Source organism: Phlebotomus papatasi, chromosome 3 (assembly GCF_024763615.1).
Source record: "Phlebotomus papatasi isolate M1 chromosome 3, Ppap_2.1, whole genome shotgun sequence".
NCBI lineage: Eukaryota > Metazoa > Arthropoda > Insecta > Diptera > Psychodidae > Phlebotomus > Phlebotomus papatasi.
The window spans coordinates 62,207,684-62,228,579 of record NC_077224.1 but is presented as its reverse complement, the minus strand read 5'-3'; the positions used below and the strand labels follow the sequence as shown (position 1 = coordinate 62,228,579).

At 35.5% G+C, this 20,896-nt stretch overlaps 1 protein-coding gene across 2 annotated transcripts in view; it reads left to right on the top strand.

The window, feature by feature from the left end:
• The first annotated feature begins 3,627 nt into the window (after nucleotides 1–3,627).
• The window catches only part of LOC129807115 (histone deacetylase 6), a 32,995-nt gene continuing 15,726 nt past the window's right edge, over nucleotides 3,628–20,896 (top strand). The window contains exons 1-6 of one of the 2 annotated variants that reach the window (XM_055856158.1): nucleotides 3,628–4,046; nucleotides 4,112–4,428; nucleotides 4,492–4,675; nucleotides 11,055–11,519; nucleotides 11,721–11,780; nucleotides 18,891–20,300. In XM_055856158.1, coding sequence (XP_055712133.1) covers nucleotides 4,044–4,046; nucleotides 4,112–4,428; nucleotides 4,492–4,675; nucleotides 11,055–11,519; nucleotides 11,721–11,780; nucleotides 18,891–20,300 — 2,439 coding nt within the window. In that variant the 5' untranslated portion in view covers nucleotides 3,628–4,043. The remainder of the gene's footprint in view (nucleotides 4,047–4,111; nucleotides 4,429–4,491; nucleotides 4,676–11,054; nucleotides 11,520–11,720; nucleotides 11,781–18,890; nucleotides 20,301–20,896) is intronic. The other variant, XM_055856159.1, reaches the window with a different exon arrangement.

Below are 20,896 nucleotides of genomic sequence, written 5' to 3'. Positions count from 1 at the left end.
TTTTTAATTTATTTGTTGGTTTGGTTCGCGCAGAAAAATCTCCGTTGAAGTTGTTGAGGTTATGTTACTTCCCGCCACTTTTCTTTGAATTTCTTGTGTTTGACACGGGGTGGCGCTTTCATCGCTAGAAAGAAAAAGTGAAAGTGCGCGCGGAATTTTGTAAATTATAACCTAAAATGCCTCGAATTACCGAACCAAAAAAATCACGTAAAATACCAGCTGAAAATGCCAGCGCTGATATTATCAACAAAAAAGCATTTTTTTTGTAAATACTTTTTCGTTCCGTAAGACTTCTATAGTAGTTCTAGGACTCATAAATTAATTCTCCAATATCTCATTTTCTTGTCATTTTTATGTAAATTTTCTGAAAATTTACAAGAAATTCCAAAGTGAATTTTTCGTAGCAAAAAGCCAATTTCCATTGAATTTACTTTTTCCTAGCAATTTAGCAAGGATTTTAAGACCCACATCAATATATTTTCCTGTTGTATAGAATTTCCATTCTATAAGACCTCTTAAAAATAAGAGACAAAAGACGGTTGGATTTTGAACATGCATGGAGGGAGAGAGAAAGAGGAAAAAGTGGTGAATGAGATCAGCTGGAAAGAAAGTAGGGGAATAAGGGGAACGAGTATGGGCATTACGTAAGACTTGAAAATCAAAGAGACGTGAGGAGAGAAAAGTTATTAGTTTATTTTGTGAATTATAAATTAAATATTAGTTCAAACTACAGAAAAATTTACGTGACGTAGAGTTAAACGTGTTCAGTGAAATCTTAGTGGAGAAATTGGTGTAAATAAATAATTGGTGAAGGGAATAATTGTGTTTCACTGCCTCAGTGGATTTGGTGAAGGGCATTTGGCGGTCATCGAGGAAACGTCTTCTGGAAAATCCAGCCGCCTACGTTCCGGATCACTGTTGAAGACATGTACTAAAAGGAATATATATTTCCAGGTAAACTGGGCAGGAAGAAGAGGGTATTAGATATCACAGAATCCTATCACAGAGAAATTATTGTTTACGACAGGTACGTGAATATCACAAACGGTAGAAGGAAGCCCAAGAAACACACAGTCCCTGACAGATTTATAACACCACAATATATTTATAGGTAATTCTCCACACCTGTAAAATGTTCAAATTCTCATTTTCGTTTTTTTTTAACTCTTTCGTCTCCTTTGGGACTCTGGGTACCCATGGAAATAATAATTTTTTTAGACTATTTAGAATCGATAAAATTCCGATTCTTGTGGATGATTACAAACTATAAGGAGGTCCAAATCTAGGATATTTTTTGCAGGATCCCAATTAACTCCTGAGCTAAGATATTCTTGGTCAAAAATCGTGAATTTTCGATTTTCTGCTTCCTTGCACATATTGTGACTTTTTTCATATTTCTAGACCCGAATAAGGAAAAACCTCTCGGGGCCAATAAGTATGATAACTATCAATTACAGATTACATAAATTCGAAAAACAATTTTTTCATAAATTTTCAAAAAACTTGTTCAAAGTTGATGGGAATTCTCGTCCGCAAGAATCTTGAGGTCAAATGTAAGGTTATCCCGCCAATGCCCGCCATTTGCTTTTTGACACCAACCTTGTAAGAAAATTCAAGCGGGAGCGAAATTTTTGTCAATATGGCCGATAATTTTGACATTTGGCAGCGAAGGAGATTGCTTTCGGGGAAGTTTTTCCTATTCTTCCAGATTTTGGTGAATTCTGATTGTTTTTTTGGCTCTTGAGAAAGCTTAATGTGTCTGCAATAACATCCTGTTGAGAGAAATGTGTGTTAAAGTGTTATTCTGTGAAATATTTTGAGGAATCTGTTGGCAAGCAGGAGCTGGGTGTCCTTTTCAGCACTTCCTGGACATCCCACAAGATACTGGTCAATAATTCTTCTTGTTTTAGTGATCAACATTGTAAAGGAGTCATTTGACACGCAAAAATAATTCACAAAATTGATATTATTGGCTTTTGGAAAATTGAAGTTTGTATCCTTTGCGTTCTTTAGGGGACTAGAGTTCCCATGAGTTTTCCAATTTCCCAGAGGCGGAGAAAATTCTTTCTCTACAAAAGTATCATATTTGACCACTAAGACTTACAATAAAGTGAGTTTTACTGAAATTCGTTCGCTGGATATGTTGTGGTCCGGAAAGAGTTAAAGAAAATTTTGTGTGAAATTCCAGTAGAAATTCGCAAAAGAAAAACAAGGTATAAAGTGTATTTTTATCTTATTTTTCTCTTCATACAGTAGACTCTCGCTAATTCAGCTCTTAAGATCGGGCTACTTTTCAATTCGGGCAGCAGTTAAATTTGAAAAAGTTTGTTGACATTTTTCAATTTTATTATGATTATCAAATAAAGCAAATATGCTCAAATTTGCCATGGTTTGTCTTATTTTTTATGTAATTATGCATTATTAAGGGATTTTCATGATATTTACAATATATTTGAATATCTAAACTCAATTATGCAGATGAATAAAAAATCGTTGCATTTCAAAAAGTTTTGCCGCCCGAATTTATCTCTGATCCGGATGAAATTTTGGTATTCTACGGCCGTTTTTTTGGTTTTTCTCCCTAATTTTTTTTTAAATATTAGAACAGCAATCAACTATTTTTTCGACAAAACGAAAGCCAATTAAATTCTCCAGACATTCGTGTTATCACTTTAGCATAATATTGAATAGAATTACCGCTATGAAGCTCCAATCTTAAAATTGGAGAAAAATGCTACTACTAAAGTGTTAAAAAACTGTTAACAAAGCCATTTGTGTCTGTGAGTGATGCAATGAAGTTAATTTATTATTTTGTTTTACTGCAGCGTAAAATCATTTACATAAACTAACTGTTCACATTAGAATTTTTCACATCTTTATTTTAATCCCTAAAAGTCTGAGAGAAAAAATCACGAAAAGACTGAAATTGACATAAACTCCAGACCATAGACTTGCTCTAAAAAAAAAAACTGAATGAAATTCACAAAGAATACTTGAAATAGTTCTACTAATTGATTTTCATTGCGGAATTTGCAAAATCTCTAAAACAAATTTTTGACCAAAAAAATCGATAGGCCTCCCGTAAACTAGAAAACTTATCTCTTCTAATTTACGAGATATTTAGATTTGCATACAATATATGCTAAAAATTATTTTTTATGTCAACTTTGGGGGGTCTATCTCTTTTAGTTTACGAGATATTCGCTTTTAAAGATTTGCATACAATATAGGCCAAAAAAAATTCTTTTGATGTCAACTTTAGGGTACACTCCGTACACACAGCGTAGTGCGTGACGCATGCAGCAAAAATCCTAGGAAAAAGAAAGCGCTCGAGTATCAGCATCGGAAGTAAAAGATTTATAATCAGACTCACAGGACAAGCGAGGACAGCGAGGATAATATCAGACAACAGTTTTTGGCTTTCTTACTCCCATTACCACAAATAAATTAAATTTTATTGAGAAGATTTTTATAATTTAAGTAGTATTTATTATTTATTATTAATTAATTATTAATTATTATTAAGTATTAATTATTTTATATAATTAAGGTACAGTATTTATTATAATTTAAGTAGTTTTAATTTGAGGTTAGGAAGGTTCAACTGCGCGGAATTAGAAAAATCCACTGCATCTGACATATGACATTTGTGTTGCGTCTCGTGTTTGTGTTTTGCTCGTGCGAGAAGAAAAGATTGCGAAATTCGTGGGTGTTTTCTTTATTTGTTTCCCACCTTCACATCCCAGCTCCATCATTGGCAATCGCTCTTTCACTTCCTCAAAAGTCCATGGAGCCCCCGAGAATCTCGCTGCCGTCTCAGAAGGAATAACTGTGCTCTTGGTGCTCTCCAAGTGCGCGTACATGACTCAATGATACCGTTTTTTTCTTCAATTTTGCTCTCACTGAGCTCAATTTGCCAGTAAATTGGGATAAAAAGTGCTTGTGGTCAATTACACTAATGCCTCTGGGAGTGTCTGTGAAGTGTTCCAAGTTTTGAGAGGGAATTCTGCTTCCGGAAAGGTGTTTTTTGTGTGGAAGGAAAAATGGTAAGGCAACTGTTGGAGGGTTTCTTGCTATCTTATCTGTCCTGACACAAACGTTATCGCCCCAGAGTTCACCAGTTGTCACAAGAAGAGCTGCCCAGAAGGCTAAGATTCAGACCAGATCCGTGGCCAGTGGAACTGCGAGACCACAGAGCTCAGCACTTCTTGAAGCAAAGAAACGCGCTCGTCAGAAGATCTCCAGCGGTGAGAAGAGAAACAGTGACATCCAGACACTCAGGGATCCCTATCAGACTACCATGGAGGCCAGAAACTTGATTCACGGAGCCACGGGATTGGTCTACGATCGCCAAATGGCACAGCATTTGTGTCTCTGGGATGAAAACTACCCAGAATGTCCGGCTCGATTGACAAGTGTCCTGGACAGGTAAATTCAATCTCTCCTTCATTTTTGAATCCTTGCAAAATTTCTTATTTTCCGGATTTTTAGGTGCCAGGAGCTCAAGCTTTTCGAGCGATGCCAGAAAATTGATCCAAAGCCAGCCACGAAGGAGCAAATCCTTCTGAAGCACACCGAGGAGCACTTTGAGATCCTCAAAAAGACCAGTGGGAGCCACGATGAAGTCGCCTTGGAGGATCTTAGCTCCCGTTTTGACGCAATCTACATCCATCCGGTAAGTTTATTTAAAGTACTCTCATTTTTGCCCCTTTTCCTGCCCCAAAATCACCCAATTCATCACCTTGCTCAAGTGTTTTCGCATGGGTTTATCTTGAGAATGATGTGACTCTCTGTTGATGCAGACGGTATGATAATTGGGCAGCTCAGACGACTGATAAGGAAATTATGTGGGCAAATTTATGAGTTCTTAGAATGTGAAACACTGTTGAGTGGTGAAGCATCAATGAAACGTGGATGAAATATAGATGAAACGTGGATGAAACACTTAATAACTTGAACTCCATTCAAACGCAAAAGAGGCACGAAGGATCATTATCTTGCCACAAAAATAGATTAATTTAACTAAACAACCTTCTAATGTAATTACTACTTTTAATGTAGAGGAGACTGGGGCTAAGTTAGCATGTAAATTAAGTTTTCAGTGAAAATTCAGTGATTATGGGGATGCCTAATGCCTACTTTGATTGACTCTCATAAATATTTATCGTATGAGGACCTCAGAATGAAAAATGAACATCAAAAGTGCTAAAAAGAGAATTGGGGTAAATTTTGTCAGCGAAAAATTGAACATTTTTGTGTGTGTTAGTGAGTCTTTACATTTCCTCCTCTACCGCTGAGCTGGACGATTAGTTGCCTCGCTAACGCGATCCGGCCGGCACGATCAAAAGGGTAGAAACACACCGTGGGGAAAGACTTGTGCTTTGCACCCTTCACACTATGAAAGAGTGAAAAGGATAGGGACGTATGTCTTTTTGCATTCATAATTCTAATAATAGATCGAAATCAATTCTTAATGGCGCTGGTACACCTTTTCAATTGGATGAATTTCAATCGATTGAAATTTTACCTCTTACTCTTTCAAAGCGAAATAAGATATATGTGTGTCTTTCTATCGAATGAAAATTGAAATTGAAATTTCAATTTTAAATTTCATTTGACAGAAAGAGACACCCATATCTGATTTCAGTTTGAGAGAGTAAGAGATAAAATTTCGATCGGTTGAAATTCACTCAATTGAAAAGGTGTGCCAGCGCCAAATTTCACTTTCTGCTTGCGGGCAATATTTTTAATATACTGCATTTTCTCGCTTTTTACAATTTTTCCAAATTAAGGGTGATCGTAGTTTTTATGCCACATTTTAAAAATCGTTGAAAATCGTAATAATTATATATTAATACGAATTTCACCAATTTTTAGGTAAAATCTTGTACTACAAAATATTTTTTTTTATATATTTCTAAAATATTTATTCCTTATAGCGCTGGCACACCTTTTCAATTGAGTGAATTTCAACTGATTGAAATTTTATCTCTTACTCTCTCAAACTGAAATCAGATATGGGTGTCTCTTTCTGTCAAATGAAATTTAAAATTGAAATTGAAATTTCAATTTCAATTTTCATTTGACAGAAAGAGACACATATATCTTATTTTGCTTTGAAAGAGTAAGAGGTAAAATTTCAATCGATTGAAATTCACTCAATTGAAAAGGTGTGCCAGCGCCATTAATATTTATTTTAATACTCGTATTTGTTTATTCAAAAGTATTTCTAAATATTTTTTTCTTTCTTCCCTTATTATATAAAAAAGACACCCAAAAGAAACAAATTAATAAAAAGAATAATTAATAGAGAAATAATAAAAATATATTTCTTTTTTTCACGGACGCATGGAAATATTGAGAAATTCTCAATTTGCATATTATTATCTAAAATATTTCCCTCATGAACTTTGCCAAAAATTATTTTTCAATATCTTGAGTGAAAATATTCTTTTTTATGTTGGTAAATTTATTTTCCCAACAAAAAACGTATTTTGATATTTTGAGTTTTTTATGGGAGTCCTAATACTAAAAAAATATTAAAAAGATTTTCCAGATTTTTATATTTTCTTGAGGAATTTGCGTTAAATTTCCTCAAGAAAATGCCAATTTTTATAAAATTTTCTGTTTTCCACCACTTTAGCTAGGAGTCTAATACTCATAGCCAAAAATCTTCATGAAAAAAAAATCACATTTTTATGCATAATTTCGATTTGTTTTGTAAAATATCTTGATAATGCTAATGGATTTTACAACGCAGAACCATTTAAAACAATTTAAAATCAAAATTTTCATTCGGTTAAAATGTATTTTTCGTATACTTTTGAGGTAATTATAAAGCTCTAAAACCTATAGGGGAAGTGCTTATAATTTTGGACAGACTGCATATAAGCATCGATATCCTAAGTTTGAAGTGCCATATTTTCAATACTAATTGACTTTTCTTGTTACTCTCTTTTCAGAAGGATTGTTTAGAAACTTGGCAAGCTATTTATCATCTCATTTTTACTAAAATTAGTTTTAATACGTTTAAAAATGAATTGATATGTAGAGGTGAATTTGACTCTTATTTTGGACAACTTGGTTATTAATTTTTACAACTTGTCTGTAAATTTGGACAGATAATCCGCCTCAATAGGATGCCCATTGTTCTTCATTTTATGAACCAATCTTATCAAGTCCTCTTCCTGGTCATGTAAGGGAAACGTGGAGTGTCACAAGAAGCCCAGAAACTTTCCATATCATTCATTAAAGTGAGTTGACTTCGGTACTCCAAGTACGTGCGGATTCGCTCATTCCCTGCCCTTTCCGGGAGCCTTTCAAGGCATTTCTCACTGCATCTCTTTCGTAGAGATGATGCTCCTTCATTTCTCCAGGCATTTGTCCAACCTAGTCATCACAAAAGCTAATACTTCACGAAATTTCGTGAGAAAAACACCTGTCCAAAATAAGAATCATCACCTCACTGGTGAATGTCTTAAAACATTTCCCATTTTTCACACGAAAAATCTAACTCACGAGGCAAATCTCATTTCAGATCAAATGTACAAATCATCAGTAACGTGAATCAACACAATATTCAATGAATATTCAATAATATCACTCAAAAACAGCGAACAAACTTTGTTAGTACTTCACCAAAACTAAATAAGACTGAAGTAAGCCACGAAGTTCTGTCATATTTCTCGTAAGCAATTGCTCACACTGAATTTTCAACAAAGCAATTTCAACTCAAATCATATTCAAATTTTAACGTATTTAGTGTTAAAATATTCCAAAAAGAACAAATATTTAGATAGAATTCATTATTCATCAAATATTGGAATAAAAATCCATCATTTTAATCAATTTATTTTTAGTGTCCAATGTTATCCTCAAAGTGTCCAAAATAAGAAACTGGACAAAATTAGAAGCATTTCCCCTACTTCAGTGCCTCATAACGCGTGGCATTTTAAAATGGTAAAAACATTGTGGATTTAGCTAAAGACCCGTAAATATTCATCAAGAAAACTATTTGAAATGGGGTGTAAGACCCTATTACTTTCAGCATAAAATGGTTAAAATTTTGTACAAAACTCGCATAGCGTAAACAAAAAATCGTTAAATTTGTGAATAAAACTCAAATGACTTCAGCATAAGGCGGTAAAAATTTAGAGTAGAACCTGCTATGGTCTAGTATAAAACGATTACGATTGTGCATAGAAATCGCGCAACTGAAACATAAAATGGCAAAATTATGCTTAAAACCCTCACAGGGCCAGGATTTCTAGAACTGCGAAAAACATACGCATATCGCAAAATTCACACTGCTCGAGCATGAATCAACGTTGTAAGATTGAGCGTGTGTTTAAAATGTTTTAAACTGTGAATTAGTGAAATTGTAAACTCTCACACTATATTGCCCCTCTCTTACAATTTATTTTTCTTTTTACACTTCTTTGTTAATACATGCAAAGTTCTCCTAAAACGCGCAGCTTCATCATAAAACGGTTAATATAGTGCTCAAAACACGCACTGCTTCAGCAAAAACGGTTAAAATTATGCTTAAAACATGCTCGTCTCAAGCATTAAATGGTTTGGATTGTGCTTGAAATTCACAATTTTCGAGCGTGAATCATTCTAAAACAGATTTTTGTGTGTTTTAAGCAATTGCTGAACGTTTTCATGCTTAAACTGTTTCTGTAATATTGTTGCGCTTTTAAAGCATTGTCGATAAATAAAGTATCTATCTATTTTAAGAATAACGAGAATAGTTATTTTATGCTTATGCTGTGCGTCTTTTGAGCACAATATTATGCCCTAGACAGACTTGCGGCTTAAGCCGGAGACGGCTTATTGGAAAACTGATGGGAATACAGTGCAAACATTATTCTGATTATAATTACGTTAAGCAGTCTTTCGACTTGAGCCGTGAATCTGTCCAGCACATTAATAATATTATGATGAAGTTCTGCGTGTTTATGCACAATAGTAAACCGTTTAATGGTGAAGCTGCGCGTCTGGACTTTGGAGCACTATCTAAGCCATTATATCCTCGACCCGAGCGGGTTTTGTACATAATTTTAGCCATTTTATGCAGTTCTTACCTCAATCCAAAATATGTCAATGTGATTCTGTCAAATCACATTGACAAATCGAATTTGCATGCAATCCGAGTTTGCTCACATTAAGAATCTCACCTACGAGCTGATCTAGGATTATCACTCGTTTTTTTTCACGTATTTTTTTAAAGGAAATCTGCCTTTAGCGTAATGGGATATATGTAGGTTCCTTTAGAATATGCGAGAAAATATCGTACATTTATGTAGCCTCTCTTCCCCTTATACCGGTGTATTGCCGAAAATTAAAATTGGTTTCGAAGTTCGTACTCAAGGGGTAACTCAATCCCATTTTTCTGCCAAGGGCTTCTGCTATCTCGCGTTTCGCAAGGCAGAAATTGGGTTTCTCGGGTTTCGCGATGCAGACGCAGGTTTCTCGGATTTCGCGATGCAATTCTTGGGTTTCTCGGGCTTCGCGATGCAGACGCAGGTTTCTCGGTTTTCGCGATGCAATTCTTGGGTTTCTCGGGTTTCGCGATGCAAACGCAGGTTTCTCGGATTTCGCGATGCAATTCTTGGGTTTCTCGGGCTTCGTGATGCAATTTTTGGGTTTCTCGGGTTTCGCGATGCAGAAATTGGGTTTCTCGGGTTTCGCGATGCAATTCTTGGGTTTCTCGAGTTTTGCAATGCAGAAATTGGGTTTCTCGGGTTTCGCGATGCAATTCTTGGGTTTCTCGGGTTTCTTCGCGATGCAGAAATTGGGTTTCTCTGGTTTCGCGATGCAGACACTAGGTTTCTAGTGTTTCGCGATGCAATTTTTGGGTTTCTAGGGTTTTGCGATGCAGAAATTGGGTTTCTCGGGTTTCGCGATGCAATTCTTGGGTTTCTCGGGTTTCGCGATGAAATTTTTGGTTTCTTGGGTTTCGCGATGCAATTTTTGGATTTCTCTGGTTTCGCGATGCAGAAATTGGATTTCTCGGGTTTCACGATGCAATTCTTGGGTTTCTCGGATTTCGCGAAACAATTTTTGGGTTTCGCGATGCATTTCATTTCTCGAGTTTCGCGATGCAATTCTTGGGTTTCTCGGGTTTCGCAATGCAATTTTTGGGTTTCACGATGCAATTTTTGGGTTTTTCAATGCAATTCTTGGGTTTCGCGATCCAATTTTTGGGTTTCTCGGGTTTCGCGATGCAGAAATTGGGTTTCTCGGGTTTCGCGATGCAGACGCTGGGTTTCTCTTATTTCGCGATGCAATTATTGGGTTTCTCGGACTTCGCGAAACAATTTTTGGGTTTCTCGGGTTTCGCGATGCAATTCTTGGGTTTCTTGGGCTTCGCGATGAAAAAAGTTGGTTTCTCAGGTTTCGCGAAGTGTTTCCCGGACAATATGACGGGTTTCTCAATATGACGTCGGTGCGTCTACTTCTGTCGTATCTGCATTTCTTTTGGAGTTTGGTTAGAAATTTTGATATTTAAAAAAAAACTATAAATTTAAATAAATCGATAACTTTGAAAAACTCGAAATTTCGAATCTTCCAAAACATTCCAGTCTCTGAAAGGTAGTCAGAATTGTTTAGGTTTAGTCAGTTGTATAAGATGTTGTGTGAATTTTCTGGTAATCTTGTGAATTATGCCCAACGCACAATAATTTTTGTTTGTAAACATGTTTTCAAAATTTTCTATAAGTGTGAGAGAGATGACTAGAGCTAGATCTCACTCACTCTTATTGAAATGTCAAAAACATGTTTACTAAACAAAAGTTATTGTGCGTTGGGCATTACTATTTCGAAAGTATTGAACAGTGAACGTTTTGTTTAGATGAAATATTTTGATAGAGCAGCCCCAATGGTCGTTTGGAGTTGTGTTAGTTTTCTTGTGTACCTGGAGAGGTGGGCGAGAGGGGGAGGTTGAGCAAAGGACAAAAAAAAATCCATCTCAGTTGCAAATTGTGGGGCAAATTGTGCAGAGCAAGTTGCGGACTAATGGTGTGCTATTTGATGGTAATTCTCCCTTGCAGACAACATTTGAATTGTCAGTTCAGTGTGTGGGCAGCACGGTGGAGTTGGTGAGTGCTGTGGCTGAGGGTCGGGTGCTGAATGGGATGGCGATAATTCGTCCACCTGGCCATCATGCAATGAAGGCAGAATTCAATGGGTACTGCTTTTTCAACAATGTGGCAATAGCTGCAGAGGAAATTCTCCGACGGGGCGACATTAAGCGAATTTTAATTGTCGACTGGGATATCCATCATGGGCAGGGTACCCAGAGGATGTTCTATGATGATCCCCGTGTGCTGTATTTCTCCATTCATCGCTATGAGAATGGGGCATTTTGGCCGAATTTGCGCGAATCGGACTTCGATTGGGTGGGCGAAGGTGCTGGCAGGGGATTCAATTTCAATTTGCCACTCAATCAGACTGGCATGACCAACGCCGACTATTTGGCCATCTTCCAGCAAATTCTCCTGCCGGTGGCGATTGAGGTAAATATCTCTTTGATGGGAATTTGTTCAACAGCCCTCGGAACAGGAAAAACATATAACACACAAAATTCTCCTTTTCAAATTCAAACCTGCCCACAAAATCATGTTTAACATCAATGTTCAATGCACTTTTTTTTAATTCTCTACTTCATCTCTTTCTCATCATTTTACATGCAAAAAAAAACTGTTAAAAATCCACAGTTTCAACCACAACTAGTGATAGTCTCGGCAGGATATGATGCAGCATACGGATGTCCAGAGGTGTGTTTTGATTTTTTTAAGAGCATGCACTTACAGCATCCCTTTTTCTCTGTTCTTTTCGTAGTTTGCACCCAATTTGGTAATAGTTTCTGCGGGCTATGACTCCGCTTTGGGTGATGAAAAGGTAGTTGGATATACAATAATTTAACTAATATTTGTTTGTTTGTTTTCTGCTTTATTTTTCTTCATTTTCTTATTATTTGTTCTGGCCACGTTTTACTCTGAACGCATTTTCGTTAGAATATTCAGTAAAAACATTTAATATTTCTAAATGAAAATAATTCTGATTTATTTGGAGATTGTTATAATCAATCATAAATACATTTTTAAAGTTTTTAATTTTTTATATTTTTGAGATTGAGTTCTTATATCGTCATAACATGTTACGTTTTCAATGATTATGATCAGAAAGAAAATCTTCGGCCATCGCCGTCTTAGTGATCAATTTCCAAAGAAATACGCTGTAAAAGCTTGATCGAAAGTTGATGAAAAACAGACTTACGTGTTAGAAAGTTTTAATTTAATTTCTCTTAAACTTTTTTTTTTAAATCTTTGCAGCTTAAAAATTGTTTTGTTAAGGAAATAAGACTTTCGTTAAAATTAAATCATTCGAAATTTCGTTAAAACATTTCTTAATATCTACATTTGCTAATGTTAAGTACTAAAATGAGGTCATAACTAGAACTTTAGTAAGAGGGGCAAAATTTAAAATTACGTCATTTGGTAAATACTTGAATTGTCATCTTATGCTCAATCTACTGCAGCCTTGTTGTAATTTTATTTTAGAAATTGCTAATTTTTGTCAGATAATTTTTAAGACCCCTTTATTTCAGAAATTTGAGTAGAGAGCCCGCTAAAGTTTAGTGGCACTTAACTTTAGATTTTCGACATCGAAAATCAGCATTTGGAAAAATTCGATATCTGGATTTCGAGAATTGTTCAATTTCCGAATTTTGGATGTTATGAACTTTTATTGTTTTAAAAAATTCTGATGTTTCTAAAAGATCTTTCTTTTGGGGTATTATTCTCTAAATAAATGGTTTTCAAATGCAAAAAACAAGATTTCTCTCGAAAAAAATCGCAAAGATCCTATTTTTATCTAATCATTTACCAAAATCATTTTGGAAATAGTGTCCGATTATGAACCTTTCTTTAAGAGAACTCTGTTTGATCCGTTTCTGCACCGATTTTGACTATTTGGATGGATTTAGGAAAAATTCAGAAACGAATTTGAGATGCTTGTTTTTTTAGGCTTGTGGAAAAACGTCCTAAAAGAAATGTTCCTAAGTCAAAAAGGCTCTTAAATAGAAAAATTGGGTTAAATCGGTTATAAATCCCTTTTTAATCCGTTTTTGATGATTTCGTGTGATTTTAGATAGCTGATTTTTCTAACTTGTTTTTAATTAGTTTTTCAAAGAAAGAATATCAGCTATTTTACGAATTACTCATTATGAAAAATGCTCTCGTTTTCGATGAACTTGGCGAATTTTGTTAAAAGATTTTGCTAAAGACAACAAAGAAGACTTTTACTTCTCCAAAAATTCAATGCTAACACAATTTCAATTTTTTTGCGGTAAATGTGGAAATTTTGAGAGATTTCCTTAAAGCTCTTCCAAAAACCATATTTTAGCTGTCTTAAAAAAAAAACTATTCAAAATTTTCTTAAAGTAAATCCTTAATAAAGTTTTATTGAATTTTTCCTCAAAAAATCAGCCTAAATCCATATTTAAATCAAATTGAATGATTTTCGGCTTTTTAGAAAGCTCAATACATTAAAAAAAAAGACACCTACAAGCAATTCGGAATATCGATCCATTTAGGGTTTTGGCGTTCGGGATTGTTGTTTTAGGGATTTTGGCATACGGGATTTTAGCTTTCAGAATTTTGGCGTTCGGGATTTGGCTTTCGGGATTTTGGTTTTTCGGGATTTTGGCTTTTTTGAGATTTTAATTTTCGGTATTTTGAATTTTTACGGGATTTCGGCGTTCGGGATTTTGTCTTTTGAGATTTTGGGTTTTCAGGATTTTGACTTTCAGGATTTTGGCGTTCAGGATTTTGACTTTTAGGGATTTTGGCTTTGGAGATTGTGGCTTTTCAGGATTTTAGCTTTTTTTTCTCAGGGTTTTGGTCTTTTGGGATTTTGGATTTCGAGATTTTTGCGATCGGGATTTTGGCTTTTCGGGATTTTGGCGTTCAGGATTTTGGCTTTTCGGGATTTTGGCCTTCAGAATTTTGACTTTTAGGGGTTTTGGCTTTGGGGATTGTGGATTTTCACGATTTTAGCTTTTTGAGATTTCGGCTTTTCGGGGTTTTGGCCTTTTGGGACTTTGGCTTTCTGGATTTTTGCGATCTAGATTTTGGCTTTTCAGTATTTTGTCCGTTCGCGACCTTAGCTTTTTGGGATTCCAGTTTTCTGGATTTTGGCGTTCAAGATTTTGGCTGACTGGGATTTTATCTTTCGAGATTTTGGCTTCCCGGGATTTTCGCTTTTCGGGGTTTTGACATTTTAGGATTTTGGATTTCAGGATTTTTGGGATCGGGGTTTTGGCGTTCAGGATTTTGGCTTTTCGGGGTTTTGGCCTTTTGGGATTTTAAATTTCGAAATTTTTGCGATCGGGAATTTCGCTTTAAGGATATTAGTTACTGGATTTTGATTTTCGGAATTTTGATAAATTCGGAATTTTCGCTTTCTGGATTTTGGTTTTTCGGTATTTCGCCCGTTCGGGGCCTTGGCTTTTTGGGATTTTAGCTTTGGAGATTTTGGCCTTTTCGAGATTTTGACATTCGGGATTTTGGGTTTCTGAATTCCGACTGGGACCTGACTCTATAATTATGGCGTTTTTTTTTATTAAAATCAAGTAGTAAGTTCAGATGTCACGTATTTGAGATTTCTGACAATTCAAATGATAATTAATTTTATAAAACCGATCGGATATTTTTTGATCAAGATGGACTGTATTAGTAAAATACCTAATTTATATTGAAATTTTACTTTAAATTAGAAAGTTTTTATTACTTTTAGAGATAGAAAAAATTCTTTGTTTCCACTTTATTATTTTTGTATTTTTAAATTTATTATAAATATTCAAAGTTCCTGGTAAAACGAGGCTCAAATTGTTTCTATGCAGTTTCTGTCTGTCTAATTCTTAATACAAACAAATGAAAATGGACTAACAGAATGGATTTTGCTTCGGGGTGAAATTTCTTGTAATGTTTCTATTTGTATTTATTGTTGCTTAATTCCCTTTTCTTCCACTTCGGCCAACCAAATAACTATAGCAAGTGCAATGCAAGAAGCTTCTTAATTGAATTATCAACAATACTCTTTAGGCACAATTTCCACAATTCAAATAAATGCTCTTTGGTACTGTTTGTGTTACAATTTATGCAAGTTATTTTACCTGCAAAAAAAAACTAATTGAATGGTGTTTTTTTTTTATTTGAATTTTTGGTTTTGGTGCAATATCCTGATTTATAAATATAAATCTGAATAGTTGCGAGTATACATTTTAAAATGGGAAAATATAAACCATTTGTATATTATAAATTAAATTGCAATGGATGAATAACGAGGAAAATAGGAAAAATGAAAAAAAAATACATAGAGTTGATTTACATAAATTTTCTTTGATTTTTTTTAAACAGAAATTTCCATTTTTGTTATTCATCGATACAGAATTATTATAAAATAATACCCTTTGTTTCGTACGGTATACACAAAAATGCCAATGCATTTATTTTTAATATAATTGCGCTTATAGCTGTATTGAAGTTGATTTTCCCGATTTTCCCCATTCGAAACTCGAAATTAAAATCTGTTATTGGAAATAAACTTCATTATTTGAATTAATTGTTAGTTTCACAAAGCAATTATGAATTAATTAGATGTTAATAAATGGTTTATAATGGTTTATCACGATTATTGGTGCCAAATAATAATTTTAAGAGTTCTACTCGTGTTATCCATAAATTATAATTTAGGGTAAATGCATGTTTGTGACCAGAAATAAATTTATTTATTAAGCTATTAGTAGTAATATTTTATGCTAACAATTCTAATTAATTCACATTATTCATATTCATTCACATTGAAAAATTGTAGTCTAACAAATTATTTCGCTTGGAATTGGTTTATTTTCATGAAAATTTTGCATAACTAAATTCATATATCACACATTATTACTATTTTTTTTTTAAATTAAGCTCTAGCATGTAGATAATTTTCAATCTCAATAATTTTTATTAAAAAATTGTATACTGGACGCGTTTCTTAATGACAATTAATTAATTAAAATTGATTATTTTTTATGTTTTTATTTATTTTATTCTATATTTTATGTATTTTTAAATTGCTCAGTTCACAAGTGACAGATCGATTTTTCGGATTATATTGAAATTTCTAGTTTATACGGAAAGTTTGACATTTACATCGATTTTGATAATATTTTCTTTCATTCTTTTTTTTCCTTTTTTGAGCACTAATGTCGTAAATTCTTTTCTTAGCCGATTCCATTATACGAAAAAATGTTTATAATAATTCACATTATTCTAATTTATTAAGGGTTCAAAATTGGTTAATTTCGGTAAAGGTTCGGATTTTTTGGGGATTTTAGGACCGCTAAGACCTTTTCAATAAACTCGAACTTGCATTAATCAACAGAAAAATAAGTGTCCTGGAGTCTTTTGCACAGTTAATATTGTAAAACCGGTTTTAGGAATGATTCAATGGTGTTTTCGTATATAGACGAAGTATCCATGTACGAAAATGAAATACCCAAACTTGTATAAAACCTTATAGTTTTGAATATAGGATAAACTTAATTATCGATTTATAACCCGTTCTTCTCTACTTAATAACCTTTTGGAACTGCTTCAAATTTATCTATATTCACGATATTTCAAAGGGTTATGTTACGGAAAAACCTGGCTGTTAAAAATGTCATACTATTTAAATCCCTTCCTAAGCGTATTCAAATACAGTCGAGTTTCTCAAATTTAAACGGCGGGCGGTTGCATTCAAAATATAAAAAATGAGGTTATGTAAAAGAAATTGGACGTCCTGTCTGTCCGTCGATCCGTCGTATAACTACTTCTGCAGAGAGAATGGAAAAAGATATCGATAAAGGGTTTTTGGAAAGGGTTAAATATCGATGGGTCACTAGAATTAATTTCCGCCATTTTAGAATACTCCCAAATTTTGTGTTCTCAATAACTCAGCCCCTACGGCATGGATCAGTCTTAAATTTTAGTATGCTATAGTTGAGCCTAAGACCTTTCCATTAAAAAATAGTAGGTTCCCTGACTCCCCTGACCTCCAGGCTATATCTCCGGTTCTAAATATCAGAATTTGAAAAATTTTGGTGTTTTGGAAAGCTCTCGTGGAATACTTTTTTGACACCTAAACTTTATCCGAACTCAAGGTTCCCTGACCACCAAACTTAAGGTCTCGTGACTCCCCTAACCCGACCTGAAAGGGGTCAAAAATTGAATTTTTAAGTGGTCATATCTCCGGTTCTAATTGTTAGAACTTGAAAAATTTCGGTGTATTATACAAAACTCTCGTGGAGTACTACAACTCTTGTGACACACCAATTTCATACGATTTAATCTTAAGTACGATTAATCGCAAAATCGATTTTCGATATTTTAATTTCAAATATTTCGAAAACTAGATGATGATTTTTATTTTAAATTTTAGTATGTTATAGCTGACATTGAGACCTTTCCAACAATGGGTTGTACTTCTCTCTCGATATTCTCTAACCTAAGCTATAACCAAAAATGTGTTGACTGGACTGTACTTTCGGTGTTTATGATGCGATTTCAATGCAATTTTAATATATTGTATCTGGAATCGAGATTTTTCTTTCAATGGGTCCCATCCGTCTCTACTCCAACCCACTGTACCCCGACCTTTACTATATCCAAATGGACCTCTACCTGTAATGTTTATTAACCGATTTCAATCAACTTTGTTTTTCTTTTGTTGACCTTCCGCACTCAGACTATTTAAAAATAGAAAATGACCAGTGATAAGTCCAGATAAGCTTATGGTAGCTGAGATTCTTTGAAGAAGGGGTAAAGAATCGCGTTGAGCAAAGTGTTTTCGGCTGCAGAAATGGATAAAATTAGCTCTACGTGATCTTTATGGCTCCGGCACACCTTTTAGATCAGGAAAATTTCATGAAGTCGAAATTCAAAAGCCTTTCGTTCTCACATGTTTTGCTATCTCATTCTTTCGCATACCAAATTCGATTGAGCTAAATTGAATTTGAAGTGATGTTTAAGAGAATAAGAAGAGTGCGAGAGAATGAGATAAACATATGCAAAACATGTGAGAAAGAAAGGGATGTGAATTTCGACTTCATGAAATTTTCCAGATCTAAAAGGTGTGCCGGAGCTATTAACCTTTAAAATTCAACTCTCAATCGAATTTCCAAGTGTTTTGTGTTGCCAGGACCCCGAGTTGCACGCATTTCGAAATTGTATGTAAAGAATCTCAGCTACTATAAGCTTATTTGGGCTTATCACTGTTTTTTTTTTTTAAGATTTAGATCGCCAGATAACTTACAGTAGACTCTCACTCAATCGGCTTTTTCTCAATCGGGCGAAAAATTTTGTTGACAATTTTCACGTTTAATTATGAAGCTAATTTGCTCAAAATTGCTGTAGTTCTTTCTATTTTATCGTGATTCTTTATAATTGAGCGCTTTTTGTGGAATTTACAAAGGCTTTGACGCCCAAATCTATCGATAAACCGGATGACATTTCGCCCCATATTCCTGATTGGAGAGAGTACTGTATGATCCTTCTAATGTTGCATAGTGGGTGTGGTTTTTTTCATTGGGAGGGTTCTTAGGTCCCGCCCATTAATTATGATTGGTTTGTTTTGTAATTGAGTTTTTACGTGTTAAAAAAGTGTTTAAATGTATTTGGATAATAATTTGTCAAAAAGGGGCGTGGCTTTATTTGTAGGCGTGGCTTGTTTTATAAGTAACATAAAATGTTGCTATTAACTTTTGTGCAAGTGCTATAAATGCTGCTTTCCTGCTTGATTTTGTCGTCCTCAAACCTTCCCCTTAAAATTCAGTGATCCTTCTTGTCCTCCAGGGGGAAATGGAGGTTACTCCTGCAGCCTATACTCATCTCCTGTCTCCTCTGATGTCTCTGGCCGAGGGAAAAGTGGCTGTGATTCTCGAAGGTGGTTACTGCCTTCGGTCTCTGGCCGAAGGAGCAGCTCTCACTCTGAGAACTCTCCTTGGGGATCCTTGTCCCAATATTGAGCCACTGGAAGCTCCATGTGAGAGTGTCCAGGAGACAATTCTCAATTGCATTTCCGTCCAGAGGCCATTTTGGAAGTGTTTGCAAGTCCATCGGACGTATGGCCTGGAGGAGGTTAATAATATCAATCCACCGAGGGAATTGCATCAGGTGGTGTCGGTTTTTAAGGGTATTACAGAGCGTCCTGAACGCTTTGACACGCGCAATTGCTATCCGGTGCAGAATGAGGAACGCATCCGGACGGTTAATGAACGTCTGCAGCGTCTGGAGATGAGCACAAATCTCAGGGTGGCACCAAATAGGGTGTGTTTGGTGTATGACGAGGCTATGGCTGAGCATCGGAATGTGTTTGAGGTGCATCCGGAGTGTCCCAAGAGAATTACGTCAATTTGGGACAAATTGGGGGAATTTGGTGTTGTTGGACGAATGCATCGGGTTGGTAGTAGGGTAGCCACGGTGGAGGAATTGTGTCTGGTGCATTCGCCGGAGCATGTGAAGTTGATGGAGGAGAGTGTGCAGAGGAAGGATCTCGAGGTGATTGGGGAGCAATACAATTCAGTGTATTTTCACAGTTCTACTTGGAATTGTGCCACTTTGGCAGCAGGATCTGTCCTTCAAGTGGTCGATGATGTTCTCAATGGTAATTCGAGGTGTGGTGTTTGTGTTGTCCGTCCGCCTGGACATCATGCAGAATCCGATCTTCCGCACGGTTTCTGCATTTTCAATAATGTCTCCGTGGCAGCTGAATATGCTGTCCGGAGTCATGGACTGAAGCGTGTCTTGATTGTCGATTGGGATGTCCACCATGGCAATGGGACACAGCATATCTTTGAAACACGTCGCGATGTCCTCTACATCTCCCTCCATCGCTTCGATCAGGGCAATTTCTTCCCGAAGGGACCCGATGGGGATTATGTGGAAGTTGGCAGTGGAACCGGTGAGGGATTCAATGTCAATATTCCGTGGAATAGGAGGGGAATGGGAGATGCAGAGTACACAGCAGCATTTCACAACATCATCATGCCCATTGCATATGAATTCGATCCGGAGCTGGTGCTGGTGTCGGCGGGATTCGATGCTGCAATTGGGGATCCATTGGGCGGATGCAAAGTCTCCCCTGAGGCTTATGGTCATTTCACACATTGGCTGTCGTCTCTGGCAAATGGACGGGTTATCATTTGTCTGGAGGGTGGATACAACGTCAATTCCATCGCCTACGCTATGACCATGTGCTCAAAGGTAAGAGTTCGAGTTGATTAACAATTTTCTTTCCACAGATTTCTAGATAATCATTAAATTTTCTTTGATTTTTACATAGAGTGCTTATATATTTTATAACTTGATTGAACCGGTTTATGAACCAAGATCAAAAATTGAAAATGCAAAGATCTGGTGGATATTCGAATATCCGAAATTCTTATCCGAAAATTTGAATTACGGAAAATGCCAAAATGGCTCCGTTCAGTATAATAACCTTTCGAAGAGACAAAGCCACTCTAAAGCCAAGCCAAACCTATTCGAAAATCTACCGGAAGCCTAAAGTGAAAGTTCACGTAGTCGTCGCTTTAGCGCTGATTGTTTTGCCATTTCGAATTTCGGTATTCTTGACACTTTAATCATCCACAATGTCAACAACATGTGCAAACTTTTGCTGCAAAAAGTGAATTTTTATGTAGTTTTGTGGAAATTCAGGATGGCAGAAAGTTTGAATTGCAATTTTTTTTTTTTTAAATAAATGTCCTTTTCATGAACTTGCTCAGTTTTGTGTAACTCGTTGGTTTAAACGTTCGAACTTCCAACGGGTTTTTATGTAAGTTCTCTCTGATTTACCTTCG